Raw genomic sequence first — 26007 nt, 5'->3', positions numbered from 1 at the left:
TTGCTCCACCTGTTCACCATGCACCTACTATGTAGCTGTTCTACAATCAACCTGCATCTGAGCTGCACTTGCTGTACATTTGCCTTACACTAGCTGTGTTACTTGCTGTCACCTTTGTACCTGCCCCATGTTTTACCAACCCTGTCCTTGCACTTAACCTACGCGTAAACTGCACATCTTTGCTTTGTAAATCATCCACTTCATTGCTTTTGAGATACATCTTGCTACAATCAGTTGCCACAAATGATCTGAGCCTGCAGTCTTTATATTCTGCGGTGATTATAATTAACATTAGTACAGGTACAGTGATGAATTATTCTGACTGCTGATATGCTGCTCCCTATATCATTAAACCAGTCCACTGGCTAAGTCCCATGGCCTCCTTTCAACCAATGAAAGGTCCAGACAGTTCTAATACTGGAAGTCTATAAATAACATCTATCTTTTTTAATGTTTTTATATTAGTGTTAAAATAGCCTTTGGTGTCTAAGTGTTGTAGACTCTTCATTGCGAAGAGAAGAGGCATGGTGATGCAGACTGGTGAATTGTTTTTTTTATAGACTTCTAAAATCTTAGTAGCACTCGGGCACTCTGTCAGGAAGGAGTCAGCCACTTTAGTAGGGTGCAGCAAATAGAATTCTAATAGGTGTCTAAACTGCGTTTAATCAAAAGCAATTTCTCGTTGGTGTCAACCTTTTAAACTATGGTATAGTCTCTTTATGTTTTTTGGAGCACACTAGAATGTTCGTAAGTGCCTGCAGTGTGAAACAGGACATTGAATATGTGTTGGTGTCTCATATAATAATACTATTTGCATAGTAATTACAGTTGGAAATTCAATTCTAGTAGCCATTGGAAGGGAGTTGGGTGTCCTAAGAGAGGAAACGTGTTAGAACCTCCAGCTAATGCCCTAACTACAGAGTTGTGCATCCATTTTGGTGTACCCAAAACTAAATTACTGGCTTAAGTAGATCTACTTCTCCAAAGTTTAGCACATGGAGGTGAGCAGGGAAACCAATATAGGTTATTTAAAATATTAAAGCTAATGAGTAACGGGCAGCTGTAGACATGCTGGGATGTCTGCCAGCAAGTCTCTCTCAGTATTGCGAAATTTAGAAATACCCACAATCTGACTATTATGCATGGGGTTGCTCTGTGTTTTTGATGCGCTTCAATGATCCCACATTGACTAGCTGAGCCCCATGCCACGCCACCATCATTCTGAACTGGGTCCACGAGACATGAACCGCCCCTATAAGCAGAGGTTCAGTCAGTGGTTCCACAGGCATTGCTCTGTACAGGCAGCCCTGACATCCCTGAAACTCCACCACTGCTGAGAGGTATGTGAGAAGAGTGTAAGCAGTAGGCACACACATCTCCAAACAGTTCCCGGTGGCATAGTGCAAGCTTGGATTACCATTAAACAATGGTCAGAATGTGAGAACTAGTGAACAGTTCAACCGGGGCAGGGACACCTGACATGCCCAGCACACATCCCGGCCTTAAGGTAGCCTGCCATCCCACGTATCGCACTACTACTGCGTTCCGTTGCTGCTGTTGGCCTACCGAAGTGAGCAGGAGTAGATCAGCCCTGAACAGACAGTGTTGGTATGCAAAGATAAATTGCTTACATTTAGTGCGAAATCAAACAGGGATAATTTTGTTGTCATGCAATGCAGGCAAAAGTATTTTTCTTGCAGTGAATTCTAGTGTTGTTTTTTTTTCTTTGGAGAGCCCATGATTACCAGTTTCACTAACCAGGAATTGGTTGAGGAAAATCGGCTCAATGTTTGACATTAACAGCATCACAATTCTACATGTATCCTGGTGGTGCCACAGTTCTCCATTTAGATGGCATTCTTGGTGAGATTGCGTCAGGGTTTAGCTCAGTCAATCAATGTAATGAAATCTGGTTCTCTGCTTTTAGTCAATGAGTATTCACCCAATTCTTTTCACGGATTCGCACATTGGGAGTTATTGTTAATTACAAGTTCCCTTCTGCACCAAATTGGAGGGAAGGTTAAGAGGTATTTTTCTTTTTGGTAGCTTTAAGTTTGCTGTTTCTGTTCTTCCCACATCAGGTGATAAGGTCACTGCAATCATATAATTGCATTAGACTAAGGCAAACATCTATTATGCTCTATTAGTATCTAAAACCTTGAGACTTTAGAAGGTATAAAATGCGGTGGCACAGCTGTTTTTCAGACCATGTCACTTTCATCATATTTCTCTGACATTGCACTTGCACTCAGTGCATTGGTTGCTGGTGGAGCAAAGAATGAATTAGCTGGCATGCTGTGTTATAGACTGCCTTCTCTTAAAATGTATCTCTGTTCTGGAACAAGAATGTTTCACACTATTAATCAAGACACATACCTTTTGCTTCATGTTTCAACATCAACTGGCCGCACCTCCATACTCTTTGACTCATAGAGCTGGTCACTGTTTCCTGCACCAGTCGATCAATCTGGGGTTCTTCTCCTGGAGAAAATACAAAGTATTGAAGATCCAAGATTCAGATAAGCCTTGAAAATATACCTTTTCCTTCTGAAATGCTTCCCATCACTTTACATTTACGTCAGTCACATCAACGCAAAGTCAACGTTCATGTTAGTTACACTGCATGACAACATAATTTATAACTGCGTGTATAATCTGAAATGTAAAAAAAAAAATAACTCAAATAGCCAGCAATTCTCCTTCTCCAGTAAGGCTTTAATCTGATAGACCATAGAACAATTTGCTTAATGCAAGGTTGCATGATACATTGTTTCATTCTAGATTGCTTCTGTTAATCTACTTCTCATGATCACGGCCTTTGCATGCTTTCTTTGGTTCGGGCTTTACATTTTTGAGGCTGAGGAAAATGTACTCCTAAAAATTCAAAGATGCTCGAGAAGAAAGTGTTTCTAAACTAAACTTTGCTTTGTTCTTCTCCTGACGTGAACAAGGAAATATTACGCAGACTGCATTTCTCCTATCGATTATTGCAACTTTTATTGCCCTTTTAGGTTTCTTTCCTAAAACCTAATGTACTTTAATTTAATTATTTTCAGGATATCCTTTTCCATACTTCTGAACTGATGTTTATGCCTTCTGTAACTCAAAGCCCTCTGAAATAACTTTCCAATTGTTCGCTTTCTTGTGTCTTCTTCAGCAATAATATTTTGCTCAACTCTTTTCTGTCAATTGTAAGTAATTTTCCTAGTATAATGTTTATTTATCCTTGTAAGGCACTTTAGTAGCCCAACAGCTTGTAGCCCTGTACGAAACAAAAAACTAAAATAAGTATCTATGTGATTGCCGTTGTCAATATTGTGAAGTAAATACCGGTCATTAAATTGATGTAATCATTCACAAATCAGTATTGTGCGGTAGGTATTCCCCCGTTTGGTAAATTTCTCAAATTAAAAATAATACATTAAAATTATTCCACCAATCATTAACTCCATCTGTGTTGTCAAATGTGGTGTAGTAGTTACTATCCAGTTCAGTTGTGCAAGTAGACATTATTCCTATCACAATTTTGCTTAATGATTTCTTTAATTAGAGTTGTGTAATATCCATTGCTCCTGTGCATCCCAAACCTCATGGGCCCGGAGTGTGATCCCTTCTATTGGGTGCGAGTCCATATTGGCTTTCTCCATCCTTCGTACTCTCCATAGCTTTAAAGTTATAAACCGAAAACTAAAAGTGTAATTGGTGTGTGGTTGAGCGGTTTCATAATCCTGAACAGTGTTTCGCAGTTAGATGATCTTGCTTGGTGTCCTTTGGCTATGCCCTTTTTTGGTACAGTTTGTATTATGGCAATACCTGATGGGGACCGAGACTGCCACATGTATTTCAAATGTCTGTTCTTGCTTCTGACACTGATGCACCAGTTGATCTCTTCTAGTACTTTGTCTTTCCTCCATCCTCCAAAACTTGCTTTCTGGCTGCCTGAGTCCATGTTTAGTAATTGATTCCAAGGTCGATCACATCTAAGAAACTGACAGAAAATGGACCTGGTCACTCTCTGAGAACCCAGCACTTTTAATGGAAATCTATTGGAGTTGGTAGGCTCTGCATAGATTTGGAAGGGTTATCCACCTGCCCCAAAGAGATACATTTAGCCCCAATGCTCTTGCTCCGAGTATACGGCAGAAGTAAATTAAATATGCCTATGTTGCATGCCGTTTGCCTGCCATTTAGCAGGTCTGTCAGAGAGGCACACAATTACATTTCTTTGAAGGTCGGATTTCAAGGCTGTCTGCTTTTTTCCCCATATCTCCCACAACACTATGACCATGTAGATTCACTGCAGACCCCCTACCTCCTCTTTAGTACAAAGGGAGACATTTTAGGATCCATAACTGTGAACTCTGCGTACATGCAGTATGCTTTCACATTTTTTGCCCCTTTGTTTCCTGTGTGATAACTCTGCATGCTGACTTTTTACATATTATTTATTCCAGGGCACAGCCATCACTCGCAAGCTATTTGTTCCAACAGCACTGTCGAGCGTTACAGTGTTTGGCTTATTGTGTTGATAATTGCTCTGCTTTTAATAATGCAATCATATTCTTTAAAGAATTAGTCCACGAGCTCTAATGTACTTTTTTTTGTAGGAAAAAAAAGAATTTGTATTAGCAAGATTAAAAGCGAAAGGCTTGGACGAAAGAGACGAAGAAGGTAAATTATTCTGCATAATTGTTATCTTTGCGTTGTGAGAGTCGGATCAATGGTAAATATGCTCTGGTATTAATCTGACCGCCTCTAGATAGTCAGATTAAGTGAACTGCAAGTACACTTTTTCTTTTTGTAGAAGTCTTGCAGTAACATCAGTGAACGATGTGGCCAACAAGCAGACTGCCAGTCTCTTTTACATCTGTATTATCAAGTTATCAAATCTGTGCCCCTTTTGCACCACTCAGTCAGCCTCTATTGCAGCTATATTGTTCGAAGTTTATCATTTGATTGCATTGATAGAATGAACTGTGCATGTGCTAAACCCTGGAAATTGATAAGCACTTACTTGCCTTTCTAGTGACCCTGCATTGTGTGCTGCTCGATGGGCCCCCAAAACGTCTACTGAAAACTGACTACAACAGGGGATGTGTTTTGAGCTACATTGTGTTTAAGCCAGATATCAGATATTTGTCTGAAATAGTTTCTTTCCAAAAAACAGCCGTAACATTCATAGATGACATTATTCTCTGGAATTCAAAACCCATGGGCCTTCAGAGATAATTATCATCTCTTAGGTCTTACACTAATAAATCTATTCTGAAATCTACATATAGGTAATGTAGCTTCTACTGTTATTAAAAAGAAATACCTCACATTGTGGTTCATAGTTGAAAAACGTGTGTTGATGTGTATCAGTATTAAAGATTTGTTTCACCGACGCCCTCTAACCCAGCAGAAAGGGTGAACTAGTCACATTAGGTTTAGTGAAATTGAACCCTGTATACAAGGGTGGGGGGCATTATTTAGTCTACCTTTGACACTGGCCTATGAAGTTGGAAAAGTCGCCATCATTTTGCATATGCTATAATTTGGACATTGACATGACTGGCACAGGAACTTGCTGAGCACAATTACACATGCACACACTTGAAGTAAAGTTTTTACTGATAGGCTGCATTTGTTTCGATAGTATAAAATAGGAATTGTATGAACTAACCAAATTCAAACTAAAGAAGTTAGTAAGTATTAATATTAAAATTGTGGATCTATTTTTAAGTACCTATGTGAAATCATGGGATTTAAGTGATCTCCATGAGGTCTGTCCAGGCAAATGTTCTGACAATCAGTTATAAATATTTTCTAACCTCATGTCATTGCCATGGTTAATGAAATAAACCCGATGACTAACATGTATAATGAAATTCTTTGGTCAAAGCTCTCTTTTCGACAGGATCACCAAGATACCTCATCACGTTTGCCTTTTACAGGCCCTCCCAGTCCATGACTGTTTTATGCCAGCTTTCGTTTGATTTCTCTTCCTGGTCCTTTATCCGCCCCCTTCCACAGTGCAATCCTCTGCCTCCACGTTATTCCTCTCCCTGCCCCCATCCCATTTTCCTACCTTACCAATAACAACTTTTTCTCTGAGTCAACCTTTTCTTATCTCTGTTTATTTTTAATTTGTTAAAATGCGGGCTCCATCCTTTTCCCACTTCTGACTATCTTTTTAGGTCTTGCTGAGTCAGCGCGCATGCGTTGCTCGGAGAGACTTTAGTAAGTGAGGGCTTCAAAAAATGCTACCGCCGGCTACAGCTTGCAGTGCATGTGCGCAGGCGCGCGCAAGCTGTGGCCGGCGGTAGTATTTCTCCCCCCAGCTTTTTAGCCAGCTTGCTAGAACGCGCACCAAGCACGCGCGCTTACGCGCGCATCCCTTGCGTGTTTTACCGCGTCATCACGATCACTTTCGCTTTCACAGCGATCGTGATAGCGATGACTTTCGTGGCCAATGCTTGTTTTTATTGTGGCTTTCAATTAGTTAACAAAGTGAACTTTGTGCCATGTTGATTACATATTGTACATCTCACTATGTTCTGATGGTATCACAACATGCATTCATAATGGGGTTGTGAATAATATGCTTGTCCTATTTTCTGATCACTCAATGCTCCCTGATAGCTAGAATCTTTTCTAAGCCTTAGATTTATCTGTTTTCATATTATTTTGTAGAGCTTTCCGTGCTCCTTGAAAAGCCTAAAGCTCTTTCTGCTGAATTGCTGATTAATTAGCTGCACTGTATGCGTTCTTTATTAGGAAGGTCATAGCCTTGACCACATCAACAAAGAACTCTGATTTGCATCGGGTTGTTGTAAAGTGTCATTAATGCATGCCCTCTTCATTTGTTATGCTTCGAATTCAAAGATTGTTTGAGGTTGAACATCATTATTTACAGTATAATCGTATCCAGCAAATGTTGCTGCCAGGGACTTAGACATTATACAAGCCACTATGAGAAATCAAGGGATAAAATTCATGGCAAGTTCATGATCCCTTTTTGAGTTTCATTTAGCCCATAACATCTTATGTTGCTATCTCTAACAAAATGTCCTGCTGTAGAGATACACAATGTTTGTTCTTTGGTAGCCAGGTCGAAGAAAGTGCTAGAGAGCCACACATATTATACATGTCTTAGCATACACTATTTATGCATTGCAAACATAAGAGGCAGGATGGCAGTTTCTGTAAGTACATGTCTTCCCTTGAGGGGATTCGTAGTAGATGTTTGGTAAGGCCGAATTTGGTCAGGATGTGTGAATGAAACCTGTCCGTCTTCCTCGGCTGTCAGAAACCTAAGGAATTATCTCTGGACTTGAACAAAACATCAGTGGAATGGTATTTTTTCGGCACCTTTCTATATCACGAATTACGCTTTATATTCGTGTATCTATCGTTTTATATTCTATATGGTGATCGATCACCCAAGATTTTTCTCTCACTTAGGGAGAGTGTCTTTAACGCAGTACGAGAACCATGTCTTTATTTTTATCCTGAAGCTAAGCATAATTCGGTAGTAAGGCTGTTACAGCTCAGTACAGCACAGACTGAGGACGCCTGTGCTTTGGACTCACTGAAGTAAAATCAGTATAGCGATCTTACCTAAGTGTGCAGTAATTGATCGTAGTTTTTATAATGGAAGTCAATTCACCAAAATGCCGGGGATAGCGGAAGTGACTTAACATGCCCTTTGACCTTCACGTTCACAAACACATACACATGTTTACACATACACATGCTTACACCAGTGGTGTAACATAAGCCCCCGAGCTCCAGGGGGCTCCCTCATCAAAAGTGCTAGGCGGTGGGCCAGGAAGGGGAGGGGGGGTGTCTGTGCACTTTGCATGGGGGTCCCCTCAAGTTTCGTTATGCCACTGGCTTACACATACACACGTATTCACACATAAAAACTTGCCTATACATGTACGCACATACACACACTCTCTTACATAAACACCCTCAAAACTACAAGCATGTACACAACATACATACATTTAAAAGCAATTTTTTTTACTTACCTCAGCTGCCAGGGACAGTCGTATTCTAGCTATTTGTACTCCATTTTTTATTAAACTAACAGCGAACAATGTAATATTATACGCTATTAGTATAATAAACAAGCATTGGCATAGCCAATAGGTTGCGCTTTTGGGACCTTATAAGTGTTTAGCCACGCAACAGTTGATGCTGTTGCACCAAAGATATTGTGCTGCATAGCTAAATACTTAAAAAGGTCACAAAAACGAGACCTATTGGCTGTGCCAATGCTTGTTTCTTTCTGCCTCCAGTTTTTTTCTGCCTCCTTGCCTCTTCTTTCATAGAGAAATCACAACCTTTTTAGGCTTTGTTGCACCTTCTGTTGTCTTAAAACTATTTTACAATCCACTGTCTTTCATTTTATGATTTATGGTAAGATTCTTTTTAGATTATTTTGTTCAGAAAAATGACCTTGTACTTTGAACCTGGTATTTAATACTGGCTCCTTCTTTAAATCATCCTTGCAGTTTCCCCAGTTTGACTGTTCATCAGGATAATTTTGTTGTGTTTGTCATGTGTTTTTGTTAAGACCACATATTTTCCAGAAGAGACCTCAATGTTTTGCAACTTGACTATCATTATGGCTCACTAACCACAGCATCTTGACAACCATGGAAGCAGCACCACTGTACCGCAAATGCATGTTGTGCTGAACTAGCGGGACAAAAGAAGTAGTCTCTCTGATATATTGAGCTACACATGGGATGCCCAAAGTTTGGCTAGGCTGAGTGAGGGGACCCTGGACCACAGATTTAGTATGTAGTAGCATTGGATTTAGCTCTCCGCAAAGTAAAGAATCATCAGGATGTCTTGAAACTACAACTCTATCAGCACCTTGTCATGCAGATTACATTGTTCTAAAATGTCAAACACAGATGAGTTTACAGAGGTGTGGTGACCTTTTGGCTGCCTATGTGAAGCAAAACAACAAGATATTCAATCTGCCCAAAGCACAATGTTTGTTTTTCATGGTTGAAAGGAATACAGCGGATAATGCCTCTATGAAGCTCTTAGAAACCATGAATAATTGAGTAGTGAGTTATTTATATTAAGTTTTTAAGAACTAGATACAGATGAAAGTGTAAACAATATATCTAAATCCAAGTTTAAAATGGTAGCGAGAAGGACACTGCTAGAACGAAGAAAGGAACTAAATCTGGACCTCGTACGTAAATTATCTACTTGCCAAAGGTATATGCATTACTACTTGCCGTTGTGTGAACAGATTAACAGATTAAGAGATTGAAGGAGGTCATCTGATAAAATGAAGGCCACGTTTCTGATTGTGGTATATTATCTCCTTAGAGGAATACAATACTCTTTATATTGAAATGCACAAATATTCGCTCTACACGCAGAGAAAAATTACTTTTTAGTTAGCCTAGGGTCATACAAGAAAGAGGGAAGTGATTATTTATTTTAGGGTCGGTATGATTAAATTGTCTTTTATTTGAAATTATGATTATGCTCACTAAGGTTTGTAAAATGATGAAGTGCTAGCCTAGTTCACCCTACATTGTAAGTTGCAAGGACGGATGATACACAAGTCTTTTTTTTTTTAAACTGTTAAGTTAATTTTGGGTATTTCAAGTTTTAATGATAATCTAAACAAACTAAATAGATAAAAAAAGATGTCTGGAATGTATAGGTAGCTAAACAGTCAATCAAAAGATATATTGGGCAGCAGGAAAGGCACAGAACTGTGCCCATGTGAATCTGGGTGATTAGTGACACCCACCGTTTCCAGAAATCTGTGTTTGCATGTGTGTTAGTGTTCTTTTCAGGAAGAGCAGTTGTTTCACGGTGAGACTCAAGTTGTAAGATTACTGAATTTGAAGTAAGGGAGTTTGTTTTTTGAAGAGTAATAAAAAACATGATTATGGTGTAATAATAAACAACCATCTTAAATGATGTTTAATATAAATATTGATTTATAATGTCTCAATTAAAGTTGCTCATTTTTCTTTGGAAAGCAAATTATATTTTTATGGTATGACTCGTATTTACAAGGTGACATTGTGTGTTCTGTAGTAGGGGATCTCTGTGTATAGTCATAATCTATGAATAGTCCCGCCCATGTGCGGGGACCCCGGAGCAATCAAAATATCTCTTAAGCTGTTCTGCATTTGCAAACTTGCAAAGACACTTAAGAGACAGACAAAATAATACAGCCTAATAACAATATGGCTGCACTGGCCAGCACTTCCTCTGAAGTGAACACAAAAGCCAAAATAAAGTTTAAATGTCATTTTTATTCACATCTGACATGTTCCTTTATTGTATCACACTCCCTTCACCAAAATCCCTTTAAACAATAGAGAGGAAGGGGTGGACAAACAAGCCCTATAGGCTGTCATTATGTGTCTGCTAAAAGGATACCGTGCCTTTAAGGAACTCTCCAGAGACCCCCGGTATCCCAGGATGCACAGCCAAAGCAAGTTACTTTCAGTTCCTTTTTCCGGCTCCTGCTAGCAGAACCCTGGAGCTTGAGCTCTACCCTTTTGGGTGGATATTTTGGATAAAAATTGGTTTTTTTGATAGAAAAGTTTGTTCATTCGACGTCTAGAGCCTTCCTCTGCTGCATCCTGCAATTTGGTGCAGTTTGACCCACTCTTAGCATGGCTTTATTTGATAAATGCCCTGAGTGTGGGAGGAAAATGGCCAAGACGGACCCACATGATGTCTGTATCCTCTGCTTATCATCTTCGCATGTCCCTGCTACATGTGACATCTGCAAGACCTTCTCCAAGAGGACCCTGAGGGACAGAGAGAAGATTCGCCTTCAGGGACAGGAGAAGCAGAGGACAGGTGGGACTTCGGGGTATGGAGGATCTCATTCCCCTTCCTCTGCCCATGCTTCAGCCACTGGAGGGACCTCCGGGCAGAAAAAAGAGCAGAAACGACATCTACCGGCTGGTAGATCGCGTTCGACGTCGAAGGCGACGACGTCGACGGCGAGAGGTAAAGCACCGGTGTGTTTGCCGTCGATCCAGGGGTCTGGATCTCGGCGTTCTCGACGTTCGACGTCGAGAGAGGGGCCGGCGAGACCCAGGACTAGGTCGCCGTCGAGGATTCCACGGTCGACGTCGACACACCATCGATGTCGTACCGAGCCCCGCAGACAGCGCAGCTCGCCGTCGAGGCGGCCCCACTCGTCTCCTTCGCCGTCAACTCATGGATCGACGCCGACGACATCGACGCCGAGACACCGGCGAATGCCGTCGAGACGAAGGAGATCGCCGTCGAGGCACAGATCGCCGTCGAGGCACAGATCGCCGTCGAGGCGCAGATCGCCGTCGAGGCGACATCGCTCAACGTCGACGTCAAGAGGCTCTCCGTCGACCCGCCGTTCGACGTCGAGGGGCCACCGTTCGACGTCGAGGGGACGCCATTTGCGGTCAACGGCGAGGAGACGCCGTACGAGGTCGACGCTCAGTTCGACGTCGAGGACATCTGGTAACACTTCTTCGGTGATTACGATCTCCAGTCGTGGATCTAGGAGAAGAGGGCGCTCCCCCTCGTTTACTTCAGCGCGGGAAAGGCCCGCCAAGAGGAGAAGGTTGGACGGGAGTCCGGACAGTGCTGGCCCGGGGTCTCCTGCAAGGAGTGATGGAGCTCCGCAGCCTCTCCCTCAGCCGCTGCCTCAGAAGCCTCCTCCTCCTCCTCCTCCTCTGCCTCCTCCTCCTCCTCCTCCTCCTCCTCCTCCTCCTCCTCCTCTTCCTCCTCCTAAGCGACCTACGCCACCTCCGCCGCCGCCGGTGCCACAGCTCCCGCCGTCTCCTCGGCTACCGGCGATTCCTAAGGCCCCACGCAGACTGAGATCACGCTCTCGATCTCGCCGGAGGTCACGGAGCAGACACAGATCGTCCACTCACACAAGGCATGGACGACGGAGATATAGGTCTCGTTCCAGAGGCACGAGGTATACGGACTCTTCTGGCAATGGACGGCTTTCCCCCTCGTTGTCGGAAACGCCGCCTACTAGAATCTCGCCGGTGGATGATATTGCCACTTTCCAGGATGTACTGATGAGGGGGGCGGCGAAATTGGGAATCTCAGTAGCAGTCCCGGTTCCCACTACCTCTGTGATATTTGAGACATTGCACAAGGCTCACTTGTCACGCCCCCGCCTTCCTTTGGTTCCAGGTTTGGAGGAACCAGCCATGGAGGTCTTCTTGACACCTGCCGTGGTGAAGTCTGCTCCCTCACGGTTGCAGAAAAAGTACAGGGCCCCTGATTCGGATCCGGCGTTCCTCAGGGTGGACCCTCCCCCGGACTCTGTCATTGTGGTTGCGGCTCGGAAACAACACTCCACTTCCCCCTCATCCGTTACCCGCTCCGGTGGGGGGAAGTATTCAATACTACCTGGCAGAGTGGAGGACAATAACTCAGGACAAGTGGGTGCTGAATATTGTTTGCAATGGGTACAGTCTTCGTTTCACCAGCCCGCCTCCACAGATTCCACCAGTGCGCTCTCCCTACATGGTGCGAGAGCTCCAGTGGGAGGCGGACATTCTGTTAAAGAAGAAGGCGATAGAAACTGTTCCTTTGAGGCAAAAAGGAAAAGGTCTTTACTCCAGGTTCTTTCTCGTCAGAAAAAAGGACAAGAACGAGTTCAGGCCTATTCTAGATCTACGTCAAGCAAACAAGTGGATCCGCAGAGAAAAGTTCCGTATGTTGTCCCTGCATCAGATTTACCCTCAGTTGCATCGAGGAGACTGGCTGTGCGCCATAGATCTGCAGGACGCTTACTTTCATGTGCAGATCGCACAAAAGCATCGCAAGTTCCTGAGGTTTCTGGTAGGCAACAACCATTACACAGTACTCCCGTTTGGTCTGAAGTCTGCACCGAGGACGTTCTCCAAGTGCATGGCAGTGGTGGCAGCACACTTGCGGAAGAACAAAGTGTTTGTGTATCCATACCTGGACGATTGGCTGATCAAAGCTTCCACGTACCAGGAAGCCCATTGTCATTTCAACAGGACGGCTGCCTTGCTTCATCGCCTGGGACTGCACATCAACATGTCGAAGTCAGTGCCGATCCCTGTGCAGTGTCTCCAGTACTTGGGGGCCTCTGTCAATACTTTGAACGCAAGCCTGTGTCCTTCGGAGGAGAGACGCATATCTATCCGTTGGAAGGCCCTGCACCTCCTCTCAGCACACTCTCCTACAGTGAGGACGGTGTCCTCTTTACTGGGGTCGATGGCTTCCTGCATCTTTCTCACCCCCAATGCACGTCTGCGTATGAGGCCTCTGCAGGAATGTCTGGAGGATCGGTGGGACCAGAGGCGGGGGGCGTTGGGAGGACAAGATTCATCTGTCCCAACACGCTGTACAGTCTCTGAAATGGTGGTGGTCCTCAGAGAATGTCTGCAAGGGGACTCCCTTTCACAAGGATATTCCGGTCCAGACCATAGTGACCGATGCGTCTCTCCAAGGCTGGGGAGCGCATTCGGGCCCTCTTCAGATTCAGGGGATGTGAGAAGTTGGCCTGATGTATGATGTCACTAGTTCTAGTGTACAGCTTATATCAGTCCAAACAACCCTTATGGTGATTGGTTGTAAAGTCAACCTTATAGACCAGCCATCCTAGTGGTAGCATGGACAAGAGCAGTCTTAGGCTAAACTCTGAATGGCATGTGAAGCCAGCTGTGATGCCATATATAATCCCTTGAATACCAAATGAAAGGACACCACAACAGATATATATATATAAAATAAAGTGTATTTATTCTAGACAAACCCTCAGCACTCTTTATGAGATTAGAGGTAAGTACAACACAGTCTTATTTATGCATACATTAAGTCACACAGGTAAGTAATACAGTTAGGCCCTAGGGGCCACGCAAACCATATACTAAAGAAGTGGTATAAGGACCACTGTCACGGAAATAGGATAGGCCTAGGCCTAGGCCTAGGGAATCGCTGGGGCTACACTACACTAGCAACAGTTAGGAAGTGGGAGGCCCACGGGATTCAGGTGCAGAGTGGAAACACTCACGCGTAATGCGTAAAAGTCGATAGAATTACTAGCAGTTAGAAATTAACAGTTTAAGGACACTTCTGAAGCAGCTAGAGAGTCGAGACTCGGAAACTAGACCCTAGGATAGTCACTACCCTTGTGAGCACCGAAGTACCCAAGTTACCTAGCCCACGGGCTGCGGGTGCATAGGTGTGAACTTGTGTCGGGTTTCGTCGTGGACTTCTATGGATGCCTGAAGGAAAGTTGCTGACAGGCAGTCAGTGAAGAGTGTCCGGTGGATCCCAAGGCTGGGATCAAGAAGTGAGGAGACCTGCAAGCAGAAGGGACAGAGTCAAGGTCACTAGCCAGGGACCACGTGGAACCAGGAAGGAACCAGGCGATGTCGTGAAGATTGCAGGTGAAGGTGAAGCTTGTCGCTGCAGCCATGGGGACCAGGAGACGTCGAGGACGACCAGGACCAGGAGGCGAGCTGTCCCACGAAGGCTCTTCCTGTCGGCGGCGTCTAAGTCGAACTAGGACTCACCAAGCCTTGGCAAGCGGAGCCCACGAAGAACGGAGGACTTGCTTCTGGTGCAGACCAGGAAGGTCTGGGGTGCTTCTCTTTTGCAAGGAAGCGGGAGCCAGTCTGGAGGAGCCAAACCAGCAGTGAAGATTTCAGGATGCGTCGTCACAAAGGCCACTAGCCAACGGGCAAGCAACCGGACAGACGCGGCAAGCAGGAAAATGCAGAAGGGCCCCACGCAGGACTCGTGGAGTGTGGGGGGCTGATCTTCGGTGCAGATGGTGGAGAAGTGTGGCTCAATGATTAGAGTGGCAGACCCTGATGCAGAGGTCTAGCCCGGGACCAGGGTTCAATTCCCTGCCTCAGCAGGTCTTGGGCTCAAAAATTCCACGGACATGATAATTCTCGCCTCGGTGCCTATTCCAATCATGGAGTCCCACTCTGCAACTCTGGGCAATAGCTTGCTTAATCTCCACAACGGCCACAACGCTAAGGATGCCTGGCCTCCACCTTGGGGGTGCCCAGGAGTGGACGCCTCACAGGGAAAGCCAGGATGGGTTCCACAGCGGTATTCGTACAAGCGCCTTGAGACCCTTGCGGGTGAGTAGTGCGCTATACAAGTATCAAATTTATGGTGCTTGGAGTTGGGGCTTCTCAATCCCCGGTGCACAACTTCGAGGGTGCCTCAGAAGCTGCGCTGGAAGATACTAGCCACTTTTCCCAGGTAGCTGGTCCCACGTCTCTCGTCGCCTCCACGGATCTCAGCTCGGCTGTGGATGTGGATCAGGGTCGAAGAAGTCTGGAAGTCAAGGCTCTGGTCGGGCTCTGCAGTCGGTCCCTCGTAGAACTTCAGCAAAGCAAAGGGTAGTCTCTTGATGGTGCCTGTTAATCTAATCTCCTGGGGCCCAGCTACCACTCTTATACTAATCTGGGGGGCTGGGTTGCCTGCTAGGTCACGCCTTATGGGTGGGACCTGGGAGGGGGGTGGTTACACCCCCTTCCCTTTGTCCAGTTTCGTGCCAGGACTGGGGCTGGAGTGCCCCAGCACCGGTTTGAACTGGACTATGCACGGGACACCTTGTGTGCCCCAGGCATGTCTCATTCTTTTCATCCCTCCCTGCCCCAATACACTAAGGCCTGTCTGGGGTGGTGCTCGCACCTCCCAAGGCAGGAAACCTATTGTCCAAGCCTCCCTTGCCGGGATCACTCCCAGCAGCAGGAGGTCAGACTCGTGTCTGTGGCAGCAGCATCCATTTTGTGATGCTGGGGCTCTGGTTAACTTTAACCGGGTAAGTAGGTTACAACATGTCTTCTCCCTCTAGAAGGGAGGGATAATATCCTCATCCCCAGAAATGGGATGGGGGTATTATTCCAAAGTGTTAGACACCTTACACGACATGTTTTGATAAAGCCAAACCATAGTTACCATAACCGTTTAAGATTATAAAGCACTTTAAGAGTATATGGTAGGCTATATCATAGAACAGCTATAAGGACATGGTTCCGAAAGCTGCAGACAGGCTCAGCTCATGCTAGAGCACTATCTCACATGTTACCAAGCACTCTGCCTCCAGGATTGTTAAGGCCTGCCATAGGAATGGCTGATAGGTACACATGTGTCTATATGTAAGTTAGGTATGGGAATATTACACCTAAGCAAGGAGTGATTACACGACCTTGCCCCAGCTGAGTGATCAGCCAGTTGTGTCATAATGGAAGGCCAGGCCAGGGGTGGCATAATACATGCTGCAGCCCCTGGTAGGCCTAGGGTACACCTATGCCCTGGGTACCTAAGGTACACTGTACAGGGGCCAATAAGGTGATCCTATCCAAATGGGTTATGCACCTAAAGTACATAGTATCAATTTAGAGAGAGAACAGCAGGGCTGTGGGTCTGATTAGCAGGCCCACAGCCACATCTAAGTCGAAAACCAGTAAAGCAAAAGCAAAAAGTGGGGGTGAACATAGAAAGCAGACCCTACTCTCCTACAGGGGATATGGTCACAGACGGAGATTACTTACCACATCAACTTTTTGGAACTCCGAGCAGTACACTTGGCCCTGAAGGCGTTCCATCCCTCCTTCAAGACGACCTCCCTGCTAGTTCAGACGGACAATACTACTACCATGTATTACCTCAACAAGCAGGGGGGCTCCCGTTCACGCACGCTGTCTCGGGAGGCACAGACGATCTGGAATTTGCTGGTGACCAGGAACCTAACGATCACGGCAACCCATCTGCCGGGAGTGCAGAATGCCCAAGCCGATGCGCTCAGCAGGCTCGTTCAAGAAAATCACGAGTGGGTGCTAAACGACGACGTGCTAAGAGACGTCTTCGCAGAGTGGGGCACTCCGGATATCGATCTGTTCGCTACGGCAGAAAACAGCAAATGCCGCGACTTCGCGTCCAGGTACTACCAACCAGGGACATTGGGGAATGCCCTATGGATCAGCTGGTCCAACAGCTTTCTCTACGCCTTTCCACCCATTCCCCTGATTCCGGCGGTGCTGATCAAACTGTCGCAATCCAGAGCCAGGATGATCCTGATTGCTCCGGAGTGGCCGAGGCAATGGTGGTTCACCGACCTTCTTCACCGGTCTGTTCTGCCACACCGGCACCTGCCGTATCGGCCGGACCTTCTCACGAAATTCGGAGGACAGATGGTTCACCCCAATCTCTCGTCCTTGAGTTTGGCAGGATGGCTCATGAGCTAGTGCAGTATGGACACTTGAACCTACCTCAGGACTGTATGGAGATCTTGAAAGAGGCGAAGAGACCATCTACGAGGACTTCTTACGCCTATAAGTGGAAGAGATTCTGCTTATGGTGCACGGCAAAGGACATTGACCCTACATCCTGTAGAGAAGATGTTATTTTGCCTTATCTGCTGCAGTTAGCTCGATCTGGGCTTAATTTTCAGTCTATTAAAGTTCATCTCGCAGCTTTGACTGCGTATAGAAAGGGCCCTTCCCAAACCTCATTTTTTCAAATCCCCGTGATTAAAGATTTTTTGGAGGGTTTGCGTAAGGTGTTTCCCCCTGTTAGACGACCTTCTCCACCATGGGAATTGTACGTGGTGTTGTCCAGATTAATGAGGGAGCCTTTTGAGCCTATTCATAAGGCTTCTCGGCAGCATTTGTTCTGGAAGGCTGCCTTCCTTGTGGCCATTACATCGGCCAGGAGAGTAAGTGAGATTCAGGCTCTGTGTTGTCAAGAGCCGTATACTGTATTCCATGCTTCTAAAGTGGTAATGCGTACTCATCCTAAGTTTTTGCCTAAAGTGATATCTGATTTCCATGTAAATCAAATAATAACTTTGCCTACATTTTTTCAGCATCCCTCCTCTCCGGCGGAGAGGTCTCTGCATTCGCTAGATGTGCGTAGAGTGTTGAAATTCTATCTAGATAAGACAAAAGACATCCGCAGGTCGGATCAACTGTTTGTAAATTATGGTTCAGTGAGAACTGGTCTAGCTACCTCGAAACAGTCCATCTCCAGATGGATTGTGTCCTGTATTCAGCTCTGTTATCAGAAAGCTAATAAGACGTTAGGGGGTAAGCCTACAGCGCATTCGACTAGGGGCAAAGCATCGACTACAGCTTTGCTTCGGAATGTTCCAATTGCTGACATTTGTAAGGCTGCCACCTGGAAGTCGGTCCATACGTTTACAAAGCATTACTGCCTGGACTCTGATGCTAGGGCAGATGCGCAGGTTGGACAGGCTTCGCTGAGGAATTTGTTTGCACAGTAATTTGTTGGTGTTCGGTTTTACTCCTCCGCTGTTTGTTGGTTGGGATTGGCTTGCCATTCTATTCATAGATTATGACTATACACAGAGATCCCCTACTACAGAAGGAGTAGTTTCTTACCTGTAACTCCAGTTCTGTAGTAGGGGTATCTCTGTTATAGTCATAAACGACCCTCCCTCCTCCCCGGTGGAGTAACCTGACAGTATCAGGCCTGTTGTTATACACCTTCAAAAAGAACTGAAAGTAACTTGCTTTGGCTGTGCATCCTGGGATACCGGGGGTCTCTGGAGAGTTCCTTAAAGGCATGGTATCCTTTTAGCAGACCCATAATGACAGCCTATAGGGCTTGTCTGTCCACCCCTTCCTCTCTATTGTTTAAAGGGATTTTGGTGAAGGGAGTGTGATACAATTAAGGAACATGTCAGATGTGAATAAAAATGACATTTAAACTTTATTTTGGCTTTTGTGTTCACTTCAGAGGTAGTGCTGGCCAGTGCAGCCATATTGTTATTAGGCTGTATTATTTTGTCTGTCTCTTAAGTGTCTTTGCAGGTTTGCAAATGCAGGACAGCTTAAGAGATATTTTGATTGCTCCGGGGTTCCCGCACATGGGCGGGACTATTCATAGATTATGACTATAACAGAGATACCCCTACTACAGAACTGGAGTTACAGGTAAGAAACTACTCCTTCTGTAGTGACCTGGACATAATGCTCATGAACTGTTTTGTTGAGAATGACCTCCAGTCTGCGGGAATGTAAACCATACCACAAGTTCTTTCATTAAATTTGTACTTCACAATCAAAATCCGCCTTAGAATTTCCTCTTCTAGGGACATTCCGGAAGATATACTGACTTTGTATCTTTTATTCTGAGTTCCAGACAAAACTCCAGGTAGTTATTGCTTTACTGTGTGGATAGTTTTAAGGTTGCCAGATCCATCGTTATGCAGCTATGAATATAAAGTATTTTTCTTAATCTTCATCCGCCAGCAGCTGCCAAACAGACTGCTTGGTGTTGTTTACCAGACTAGTACTTTGCAGGGAGCCTGCTGTGATGAATTAGAGATGGTTACTTAAATGTTAGTTATATCGCTTGCCCTGAACCTATCAAGCGTAGCTGCTATTTAACCACAGACCCCCCCCCCCCCCCCCCCCCCCCCCCCCATCCGCTCTTTAATTTCAAAATCAGTGTACCAATCGCAGCACGTTGGAATACGGAAAGTAGATTATTTGAATGTTCATTGAGTCCGCTGTTGTATATGAGATGTGTAATTGTATATGAACATGGTCTATATGTTTGGAAGAACAAAACTAATAAAGACATTTATAAAAAAAAACTTTGGAATACGGAGTTCGTTTTGCTTGGATTAAAAAATCATGACCTGCAGGTCAAAGCAGATTTCCTGCCAGTTGAAAATGTTTGGCATAATACTATGACGCAAGGTTTCTATAGAAAAAGATATATGTATTTGCAGAGAATGCTGACTTGCACTGTTTTACTGGCGGGCACAGTGATTTTTTAAAAAGTTTATTATACAAAGTTTTCCTGTCCTTTGCATGCGACGCAGAACATCACAACAACATTGGCACACATAATTTGCATACAAATTGTGGTGATTATTGAGATTCTGCCTCTTTTTATGTGCCCCAGATAGATAAACTTGCTCATGACTACCCATATTTTGTAATTTGGTGTTCGTAAATTCTTTTTATTCTAAAAGTGTAATCTGTGTGTGTTGGTTTTTAATTTCAGGTCGAAAAAGAATATTGAATGTGGACGAAATGGCGGATTTTTATAAGGAGTTTTTACGTAAAAACTTTTACAAACATGCACATTATAATAGGTAAGTGTTAATCCCATGCTGGAATTTTAGTGATGCATGCTGCAAATGACTAAACATAAATGGTGATATTAAAAGCGGTTATTTGTTATATTTTGATGCACTGAATGAGGATCTAAGGAATCGCCCTTTTTGTTATCTTTGATTCCGAATTTGCTCCGCTCTAACCCTATCTCCCTTCTGCCCCACTCCCTACCCCAGCCTTAACCCACCAGCCTCATCCCCCGTCAACAATGCTCTAGTTCCCTGCTTCTCTGCAAACACCACTCAACACAGTCCTAAAGCACGTTACTTTTCTGTTTTACATAACTGCCCAAGTTGTGCCTATTCTCTGTGTGCTGCTTTCTTAATTCAGTAATATATTTACATGAATAGTTATTCCAATTGTGGTTACTATAAGCAACGCACACTGGTCTGTATATGAAGGTTTTGGCTGTCCATCATTAACAAACTGGTACCAAAATGGTCAAAAAATTCTTGCTGCGTCATTAAAAAGTTTTAGGATAGGCCTATGTAATACTGCAGTATTACTGACTCAGTTCACACGTCCATTGCAAGACAAGGAATGGGATTTCTTGTTAGATAGAAAACCCTCGAAAAATTTATTCGCAATTCCCGATTTAAATTGATCAATTTTCCATCTTACACCACACAGTTTACATGCCATGTTCCCAATGATGCCATCAGCCTGCCTGCGCTGTCGTACACAAGAAGCTGATTTATTACACATGGTATGGGCATGCTCCATGCTGACTCACTATTGGACACACATCTCGCCCATTCTATCTGATCTCATAGAACAGACATACTGGCACACATTAGGTAGTTGTATCCTTGGCCTTTTTCCTAGGCCCAAAAATGCCTTGGTGACTCTGCGCTTTATCGACCTGGCGTTGCTGTTAGCTAGACGCCAGCTCACGTAGCATTGGAAATCTCATTCTGCTCCTTCGGTTTCTTTATGGCATGAAGAGGTGGAGAAATGGGGCCAAGCTGAAAGTAGTGCACTACATCATGAGGAATATTGAGGCTTACGTAAAAGGCCTACAGCTGTGGAATGGGATGCTTCTATTAGAGTCGTTTAAAACCCTGCAAATAGCAGATTTATAACCTGCCTTCAGCCCCTATATTACAGCTAGTACTTCACGGCACAGTTGGTTGGGAGTTAATAGGATACCTGCAAGACTAAATGTTACATGACGCGTGGTCGTTCTAGGATCTCCACCACAACAGATTGTCTATTAACTTGGAATGTGGTTTCTACACTGTGCCCTGCTGAAAATCTGGCTTTTAAAGTTGACAAATCTAGAATGTTTAACATCCTTATTCCTCCAAATGACCGTGTCTAGTTTAAGGTGGGTGGGAACTGGGTTACATGTTCAATGTTGAAATTGTGATTGCATTACAAACCGATCAGTATGCTTAACCTGTGGAAAGGATTACCACCTGTACCGGTCTATAACACGTAGTAGCTTGAAGCTATGTATTACATGAAAGCAATATGTGCCTTTGAAAAATGCAATAAAGTTTGTTTAAAAAAAAAAGTATTACTGACAGTGGAATTTATCTGCTACTGTTCATATTTTTGGTCACCTTACATTGCTAATAGACTTAAATTCTCTTACTGACTTTCAAGGACTGATGAAGGCACTCACTGCTTTGTAGATATGGTAAGCTGCCAAACAAAATAGCTTTTCCTATCTTCTGTTTGTTTTGGAAACTCCAGAGAATAGCGCATCTGAACACAAGGTCACTTGAAATCGAATCTGATTCTTTTCAGATTTTCTGTTTATTCAGTTTAATAGTTTTATTATATTTGAGCAGTGTCCAAAATATTGCTATAATATTCCATAGTACATTGGAAAGAATAATGCATATTACAAAAACATGACATACATTATTATTAAATAACTATAGCTATAACAAATATAATGTAAATAAACCCAGAATAATGTGTTCTAAAATGTTTAAACCAAGTGTAACTAAGGCAGAATATCTTTTATGCTTATATAAAGGTCCTGAGCCTTTCAGCAATCTGGGGATTAAAGAAATTGCTCACAACATCCCACTATTTTTTTACAATGAATGTTACATATTTTGTGTTCTTTCTGGACTCCACCCTGCATGTAGACGTCTATGCGTTCTATGCATAAAACCACAAGCTATGTTAAGTCTAGTGCCAAGGTGTGGCAAGATGACAGCATGGTAGGACAAGTTTCCTGCCTCCTCCATCACAGGCTGCCATCATCCACCATTATCAGGAAAGTGACAGACCCGAGTGTCACACCCGGGCCTCCTATTGCACCTGGAGCGAGGCACAGATGGGAGCACAGCGGTAAGGTACTAGCGGAGGAGATGAGTGCAGTTAGAGCCGAACACTTCAGGCCTCATGATGGTGACTGCCAAACCTAGCAATTGGTAGTTGGTCAAGCTTCTGTGGAAGCATTGGACAGAACTCCTCATTATTCTTTTATGAAGGTGAGGACTAGCTGCAGGGGATGAGACACTGGGGCCTTACAAAGGCGTTGCCGGCCAAATATGGCAATGAGAGGACTCACCCCACCTAAAGTCCATAAAGCAGATTCACAAGCAGAGTAGAAGGCCTGCAGTCTCTGTACGATCCTGCTTTCATGGGTAAATCGCAAGCCAAGTTGGTAAGCCGGATCTCATTCAGCCCTCGGAGAAAGAGTTTGCATCCCCTCAGTGCTGTGGTCCCAGGAGGCCCAGTGCTTATTTGGTGTTGGTCTGGAGAGGTCAGGGTTCTTCCCAGATGGATGTTCCACCATTGATGCAGCCAAGTGGGCTTGGTGGACCCCCAACTGAAGCAAGGGGAGGGTAGTCTACACAAGTCCCAAACATTTTCAAAGCACTTCCCCACATCAGCAGTCCTGCGCTGTTGTACTAGGTTGGGGGCCCCCTGTCCCTGAGCACTAGTAATGGGATACATCTGCTTCCAACACTGCAACAGAGAATGTCACAGATTGCAGGAGCGATGGAGGCAACCGGAGGACGAAGGACCAGGCCTTAAAGGAATTACCAAAGATCTTGAAAACAGCCCCCGGCGGAACACAATCAGCATAATGGGCTTCCCACTTGGAGCACACAGGAAATGCATTTACACCTCAAGTCTCTCAGCCACCCCTCCCAAGACAGTGGATCCTCCACTACGACTCCCTGTGCCACCCCCGGACCAGCTGGGTCCGTCTTCGCCCTTCTATCACACTCAACGGCCCCCCACATTACTCCACACACCAGCCTCCTCTTAGGCGAGCAACAGCTGCACTGTCGAGTAGGCAATAATGGACCCATCACGTACGCCCACCCAAACACTACACACCCCATGGCACATCCCAGTTCAGTTTCCCCCCAGTTTCTTTTACTGGCAAGGCTCTGCTACAACACAGACCACATCTTCACTGAACACGATAATGATGTACTCCCTATTTTGATAAAGGTCTACTCTGATACTTATGAACCACATTTCCCGCTGCGACACACGTTGTATGTACGTTTAAACCTTAAAATGCCAATAAAAAGAATTTTCAAAAAAAAAAAAGTCTCTCAGCCACCCGAGGTTTGCCGTATTTCAGAAGGGAAATTGCAGACACATGGTGGGAGAAACATGGTAGAGCTATCTTCCTCTGCACTGAAGGCGAAGAAACTACAGAAGAGCAGGCAGGAAGATGAGCTGCTCTTGGGCTCCGCTTCCCCTGGGAGTTTGGCTTCCAACACATCTATCACAAGAAAAGTTGTGAAATAGCTATTCTAAAACCTACAAGAACATTTTGCATCCCTGACACGTAAATTGAATATGGAAATGCGAGATATTAAAAAGGATGTGAACTGTTCGTGTCATACGGCTCGTACTTTTTAAAGTAAAACTGTGGGCTTGTTGGACAACATAAACGTTGTTCTGGTGCGAGACTGATTCTGAGCACCCCTCAGGATATGTTGGCCTATAGTCCTGCTAGCTCACAGTGTACCATCTGCACCCCTGACCTTACAGGGTAACAAATGTGCGTACAACCTCAGAACATGGCAACCCTAAACCCCCAAGGAAATTGTGGTAACAGATCTAGAACCCTTTTGGGCAGTCTCTCATGCATACCCAAAGAGAGAAACAAGAATACACAACATGCAGTTTCAATATTTATTGAAGCATTTTGATTCTTTTCTTTTTTTAAATCTTTTTTTTGAAGAAAGACAAACCAAATAAAACCACACATATCAACACAAATACTAAATAAGCAGTCATTAAAATATACAATAAGGATAAAATCACAAGTGGCCAACAAATAGTCATAAACCTTACTAAGAAGCACATTATACTGGAGCATAAATCAAAGTTTCATATTTGCAACTGATTCCAAGGAACACAAGACTACAGTGATTCGTTATCAACAGCGAACGGAGAGGTGTCACTAAAGGAGGTGCACAGCCAACCTCTACTCTCGTTCCAGGGGGCCCAAATTTTCGTCCATTTATCCGGGCAACTCTTGCTTTCATACATCACTCTCTCAGCCTGCATGCACCAGTCCATATCGGATTCCCAATCTGTGCATTTCAATTCAACCCCACCCTTCCACGTTCTAACGATGTTGCGTTTAGCCACCATGCATCCCAGAGAGACCCACAGTCACTCCGGTCTAGACAGGTCAGTGGCGTCCCAAATGTTCAAGAGACATAGCCTCGGAGTAGCCTCGACATCTTTACGGCAAGTCTGGGATAAAGCGGAGATGATCTCCCTCAATACCTCTGAAGAGTCGGACATTCCCACCATTGATGCAAATAAGTACCTACATGGCCGCAGCCACGGGGACATAACGGAGAGTTCAGAAGACCCATTTTTAACAAATACGGAGCTTGTGTAGTAGGCCCTATGTCGTAGTTTACGCTGAATTAATTTGAACCAGGAACAAATCACAACCTCACGAGGTGATGCAAGGGCCTCCCTCCAATCCTCATCAGTAATCTCACCCAAGTCCGCGCACCATTTTATGCAGACTTTGTCAAGAGGGTCAGCCAAGTTAAGGATTTTGCAGTAAGTTAGAGAGATCGCCTTATCTGGAAGATAGTCGTCCAATAGTCTGTCCTCCAAAGCAGAAGACACTGGCAATTCATCGCCTCTAGGAAGCGCCTTAGTGCGCTTCGCACCTGAAGGGAGCGGAAAGTTTCCCTCTTGTGTAATTGATATTGCTGCTGCAGGTCACTGAAAGGCACTATTCCACCCCCGACCCACAGGTCACCCACCCTGGACAAGCCAATCAAATCCCATTTATCAAACTGGTGCTGTCGCCAAAGCAGACCCAAGCGCCAGGAATCGAACAATGGAGTTGCTTGTGTAAGTCTACCCCTCCAGCCCAGGGCCGAATTCGCCGAGTGCCAGATGGAGACTCGGTGAGGTCGGGGTGAATTTGGGTTCTAGTTTTGACCCTCCATACAGTGCCCTTAGATAAGTACAAGGTAGCATATTTTGCCTGTCCATTCTATATGCAGGATCGGTAATGGGTCGATGCATCCAATGATTAAGAACAATAAGTTGTAAAGCCCAATAGTATGATCTGATGGTTGGCAACACAATGCCGCCATCATACCAGCTCCTGGTTAATTTGGCGAATGCGATTCGGGGTGTTCCATTGTTCCACAGCAGGTTACGAACTTTGGACTCGATGGAAGTAAAATACTGAGGCGGGACTAGGTATGGTGTGTTCTGCAACGCATACAGGAAGTGGGGGAGCGCCATCATTTTATAAAGAGCTGCCCTCCCCAAGAGTGTAATAGAGATTCCTCCAATGTTGTACATCCGCCTTAAGACGCTGAAGGGGGGGGTAGCAAATTACGTTGATAGAAGACCACCGTATCTGTCGTAATATATATACCAAGGTATTAGAAGC

At 44.5% G+C, this 26007-nt stretch overlaps 2 protein-coding genes across 2 annotated transcripts in view; one reads left to right on the top strand and one right to left on the bottom strand.

The window, feature by feature from the left end:
* The window catches only part of BAG5 (BAG cochaperone 5), a 331752-nt gene that overhangs the window by 98242 nt on the left and 207503 nt on the right, over window positions 1-26007 (bottom strand). The window contains exon 2 of the mRNA XM_085626293.1: window positions 2377-2481. The gene's annotated coding sequence lies outside the window, so the exon portion shown is untranslated. The remainder of the gene's footprint in view (window positions 1-2376; window positions 2482-26007) is intronic.
* COA8 (cytochrome c oxidase assembly factor 8) overlaps window positions 1-26007 on the top strand; it is a 118703-nt gene that overhangs the window by 69413 nt on the left and 23283 nt on the right. The window contains exons 3-4 of the mRNA XM_085626294.1: window positions 4608-4671; window positions 20029-20119. Coding sequence (XP_085482420.1) covers window positions 4608-4671; window positions 20029-20119 — 155 coding nt within the window. The remainder of the gene's footprint in view (window positions 1-4607; window positions 4672-20028; window positions 20120-26007) is intronic.

This window comes from Triturus cristatus, chromosome 9 (assembly GCF_964204655.1).
Source record: "Triturus cristatus chromosome 9, aTriCri1.1, whole genome shotgun sequence".
In the NCBI taxonomy this organism is placed as follows: domain Eukaryota; kingdom Metazoa; phylum Chordata; class Amphibia; order Caudata; family Salamandridae; genus Triturus; species Triturus cristatus.
This window is presented reverse-complemented; position numbering and strand designations above follow the sequence as displayed.